Source organism: Penaeus chinensis, chromosome 5 (assembly GCF_019202785.1).
Source record: "Penaeus chinensis breed Huanghai No. 1 chromosome 5, ASM1920278v2, whole genome shotgun sequence".
NCBI lineage: Eukaryota > Metazoa > Arthropoda > Malacostraca > Decapoda > Penaeidae > Penaeus > Penaeus chinensis.
Genome location: NC_061823.1, coordinates 19,167,129 through 19,172,128, shown reverse-complemented (window position 1 = coordinate 19,172,128; position 5,000 = coordinate 19,167,129). Strand labels below are relative to the sequence as shown.

General features: G+C 48.2%; 1 protein-coding gene across 2 annotated transcripts in view; it reads right to left on the bottom strand.

Moving 5' to 3' along the window:
• Positions 1-5,000, bottom strand: part of LOC125025360 (hornerin-like) — a 12,295-nt gene that overhangs the window by 990 nt on the left and 6,305 nt on the right. The window contains exons 3-7 of one of the 2 annotated variants that reach the window (XM_047613328.1): positions 1,827-5,000; positions 1,532-1,657; positions 1,190-1,358; positions 609-1,114; positions 166-307 (exon numbers count right to left, since the gene is read on the bottom strand). The exon at positions 1,827-5,000 is cut by the window's right edge and continues 1,044 nt beyond it. In XM_047613328.1, coding sequence (XP_047469284.1) covers positions 166-307; positions 609-1,114; positions 1,190-1,358; positions 1,532-1,657; positions 1,827-5,000 — 4,117 coding nt within the window. Of the gene's footprint in view, positions 1-165; positions 308-608; positions 1,359-1,531; positions 1,658-1,826 lie in introns of both variants that reach the window. The other variant, XM_047613327.1, reaches the window with a different exon arrangement.

Here is a 5,000-nt window from a genome sequence, read left to right as displayed (position 1 = left end):
ATAATACGTCATGAATAATTTCATTATACGAAGGGCTGCATGATAATGGGTAATGGTTACGTGTATCCCGTAGGCATATACATAATCATTACCCCATAATGTTCATCATTAGAAGATCAGCGAATCAAGAGTTGTATTTAATATGAATGTATTATTCCTACACACCTTTGAATCCGAAGGGACAAGTACACAAAGGACCCATGAAGCCGGAGATGCACGTTCCCCCGTTCTTACAGTAACTCGTTTCGCACGAGCCAGCCTCGACAGATGAAGTTTTCGCAGACTGAAGTGCCGAAGCTCGGTACGACTGGAATTGATGTTATGGGGTTATAGTGCACTACTGATTCTACTGTCAATCTTACTACCAGTAAAATAAAAGTATTATATGATGATCTAAAAAGATATGGTGATAACATTAGTAATAGTAATTTTATATATTAAACTATCAACTTTTTATCGTATTATTATTACCATATCATCTTGAATATCGATATATATTGTATTCTACTATTATTTCCGTCATTTCTAAATGAAGATATGGTCCACAAAATTATAATCTGGAACCTGATATACTGTAGTCTAAAAACAAAAATTCACGGTTTACTTACTTGCCCTGGGGCATCAGCATACTGTCTCTGACTCTCGTGCACCAGCTGTCCGTTCTCGAAGACGCGGCTTTCCTCCTGGCCGTGAATTAACTGGCCGTCCTCGTAATGCTCCTCCATGTTCATCTCCTGCCGGTGATTGTAGCCATCTGCCCCTGCAGATCCGGACACGCCCAGAGATCCTTGGTCAGAGAATCCTGAACCTCCAATTAACATGCAAGAGAGGCAGCCTCCAGAGGATTCCTGCTGAGACGAACCGCTAAAGGAACCTGCTCCAAGGACGGATGTGGTGGCCCTTGAAGAGCTGGCGCCGTGTCCTGCTGGAAAGCCACTGGTCATGGAGGATTCGTGACTCTCGCTGGAGGATGAAGAACTGAAGGATGATCCTATCCCACCATAAGTTCCACTGTCTTGGGACAATGATCCGCTGTAAGATCCACCAAGCTGCGACGAAGCTGACTCTCCATACACTCCAGTCTGCCGCGAGGATTCAGAGCCATGGTAGGAAGCTGAAGACCCACCGTAGGACCCAGCGGACTGCGAGGAGGCCGACTCGCCGTAGGAGCTTTGCGAAATCTCGAGACCGCTGCCATACGAGCCATGTGCCGTGGCAGAGGAGGACCCGTCGTAGGCAGTGCTGAGGGTGTTTCCAGACAGGATCTGGTGGAGAGCGTCCTGGTGGCCCGGGGAGTGGGAGGCGCGCAGTTCGCCCTCGTTCAGCTCTGTCTTGTTTTCATAGACAAGAGATCCGTTCTGATGGGAGAAGCATTGACCGTTATAGGGAGCTCTTGCTGTACTATCAATGCATTCATCTGTAATGTGACAGCTCTTCTAAAAGAACAATTTAGTATCCAGGTTAATGTAACCAATCACTGAGACTCATGACAGTGTTTCATAAGCTGATAGTTTGGGCATAATTCACTTACGTTAAAATGGCGCTCATGGTGCAGGTCATACGTAGGTTGACCGTCGACAAATTCTTGCTGTCGGCGAGTTTCGTACCTGCGACTTGTGTAAACTGGAACAACTGACACATGGGCAGTGTCTGTCACCTGGAATAGTTTTGGAAATTAATCTATGACAACAGTGTGTCACTTTTTTACCTGTGTGATCGTGTAGCCTGTGGGATTTCATTTGCTACAATGACAAACTGTTAAAGTATTTCGTCCTTACATACTTAAAAATGAGTTATCAATGGGAACTAATAAAAATGGGAAATACCTGTTGCGATTCTGAGGCTTGTCCAGCAGTAATATCTCCCACAGCACCGGAAGTGACATGCTGCTGCAGATGTTGTGACTGCGTTACCTCATGTCTGGCGCCCCCTTCCTGTTGGGTGTGGGAGTAGGAACCCTCATACCCTCCAGGACTTGAAATGCCTAAATCATCGGGATCTTTTTCAGTTCGGTTTTCGTAAACTAAGGATCCATCCTCAAACCGTCTTTCATGATGAAGGTCGTATATTTGTTCACCATTTACGTACTTCTTCTCTTGTCGGACCTCATGACGCTGAGAGTAGCTTTCTGGCTGGTAACTCCCCTGCACTAAGTGGAGCTGATCGATTCCATATCTGCGCAGGTCTTCTTCGGAAAGGTCATCAACCGATTGTTCTGTTCTGTTTTCATGAACAAGTTTTCCATCTTCGTACTGGCGGATATGATGTGTTATTCCAACCAATTCCCCATTGACATATCTGGTGCTTACACGTGTTTGTGTTTGCCTGGAGGAAGATAGGTGTCCATCCCCTACGACTATACAGCTGACCTGTCCACAATTTCTGACTTGAGATGAACTTGAGGAACTGCTAGTAGATCCATAAGGTGGCTGTGGCTGACTGTCAACATTGGTTGAATGTCTCCACGACTCGTTATAGTGGTAGCGACTGGTACCTTCAACACCAGGATAACCGTATGAAGAGGCATCATCTGTGTCTGATGCTTGTGCGGGTGTGGATGCTGGGACACTGTTTATCGCTCCTTGTGTAGAAGTGCGGTTGCGCTGGTAATGGTATGAAGAGTCACTGTAGCCATGAGAAGGACGTGCCTGGCTATGTGTATCGGTTCGAGAAGTGTCCTGGCGAGAGTTGTGGTACTGCCTGTCAGTATGGATGGCTGGCTCGGGTCGCCTTTCAGAATTAACACTACTGTCTATTTCACTGTCAACCGGGGCCAGGGTAGGTACGTAAGAGGAATCAAATTCATTGTCAACAGAAGGGAGTTCAGGTCCATTGTCTTCCAAGGGACTGATGTCGTACCTTTCCTTGTTATGCTTTTCATCATCGCCATACTGGGTGTGTGGTCCACTTAACACCCCAGGAATACCTACTGTATCTCTGCCTTCGTCTGTGGTCAGGCGCCTTCCTGCTGATGCCTCTTGAGAATTATGTGAAGAAACTCCCTGTTGGTGCTGGTCATATTTTGCGTTGTATCCTCTCCTAGCAGAGCTGGACTGTTCATAATTCTGACTGTAAATCTCAGAAGAACCATCTCTGCGAGAGGAGTCTAGTGCACTCTGTGTAGTGGTCTCCGGCTGCCTTGTATTCTGTTGGACAATGGTTGTGTGAAAATCACCAGATGGAGGAGTGTAGGTGTGATCTCTTCGCCGCTGCTGCCAGCTAGACTCATAAGATTCTTCTCTATTGTGAGATGTGGTCCCTGATGGCCTATATGAAGGTCGACTGGGGTAAGTGGGCTCCTCGGTACTTTCTTGAGTATACTGACTGGTCGTGGAAGTATCCTCCCTTGAATCCTGTGCATAATGAGTGGAGCTGCTCGATGGCCTGTTATCTGGCCTGTATGGCAAATTCAACTCCTCATCTGTTTGTTGCGCGTGTGTCCATCTGTCCACGTGAGGTTTGCGCGAGGATAAAGATTCCTCTCGCGATTCATGTGTGTACTGGGTAGATGAGCTATCGGGTCGGGAGGAGGAGGAAGTCGATCCGACTGGCGTGTACCCTGAAGACCATTCCTCCCTTGTCTCTTGCGTGTTTTGGGTAGAGCTTCCTGAAGTTGGCCTGTATGGCCTGTAGCCTGAGGAAGTTTCCTCTCTAGACTCTTGCGTGTGTTGGGTAGAGGAACCTCCTGAAGTTGGCCTGTACGGCCTGTAACCTGAGGAAGTTCCCTCTCTAGACTCTTGTGTATATTGGGTAGAGGAACTTCCTGAAGTTGGCCTGTATGGCCTGTAGTTCGAGGCAGTTTCTTCTCTGGACTCTTGCGTGTACTGAGTAGAGGAACTTCCTGAAGTTGGCCTGTATGGCCTGTAGTTCGAGGCAGTTTCTTCTCTGGACTCTTGCGTGTACTGAGTAGAGGAACTTCCTGAAGTTGGCCTGTATGGCCTGTAGTTCGAGGAAGTTTCCTCTGTGGATTCTTGCGTGTATTGGGTAGAGGAACCTCCTGAAGTTGGCCTGTATGGCCTGTAGCCTGAGGAAGTTTCCTCTCTAGACTCTTGCGTGTGTTGGGTAGAGGAACTTCCTGAAGTTGGCCTGTATGGCCTGTAGCCTGAGGAAGTTTCCTCTGTGGACTCTTGCGTGTATTGGGTAGAGGAACCTCCTGAAGTTGGCCTGTACGGCCTGTAGCCTGAGGAAGTTTCGTCTCTGGACTCTTGCGTGTACTGAGTAGAGGAACTTCCTGAAGTTGGCCTGTATGGCCTGTAGCCTGAGGAAGTTTCCTCTCTAGACTCTTGCGTGTGTTGGGTAGAGGAACTTCCTGAAGTTGGCCTGTACGGCCTGTAGCCTGAGGAAGTTTCCTCTCTAGACTCTTGCGTGTGTTGGGTAGAGGAACCTCCTGAAGTTGGCCTGTAGTTCGAGGCAGTTTCTTCTCTGGACTCTTGCGTGTACTGAGTAGAGGAACTTCCTGAAATTGGCCTGTAAGGCCTGTAGTTCGAGGAAGTTTCCTCTGTGGATTGTTGCGTGTATTGGGTAGAGGAACCTCCTGAAGTTGGCCTGTACGGCCTGTAGCCTGAGGAAGTTTCCTCTCTAGACTCTTGCGTGTGTTGGGTAGAGGAACCTCTTGAAGTTGGCCTGTAGTTCGAGGAAGTTTCTTCTCTGGACTCTTGCGTGTACTGAGTAGAGGAACTTCCTGAAGTTGGCCTGTATGGCCTGTAGCCTGAGGAAGTTTCCTCTGTGGACTCTTGCGTGTACTGAGTAGAGGAACCTCCTGAAGTTGGCCTGTACGGCCTGTAGCCTGAGGAAGTTTCCTCTCTAGACTCTTGCGTGTGTTGGGTAGAGGAACCTCTTGAAGTTGGCCTGTAGTTCGAGGAAGTTTCCTCTGTGGACTCTTGCGTGTACTGAGTAGAGGAACCTCCTGAAGTTGGCCTGTACGGCCTGTAGCCTGAGGAAGTTTCCTCTCTGGACTCGTGCGTGTATTGGGTAGAGGAGCCTCCTGAAGTTGGCCTGTA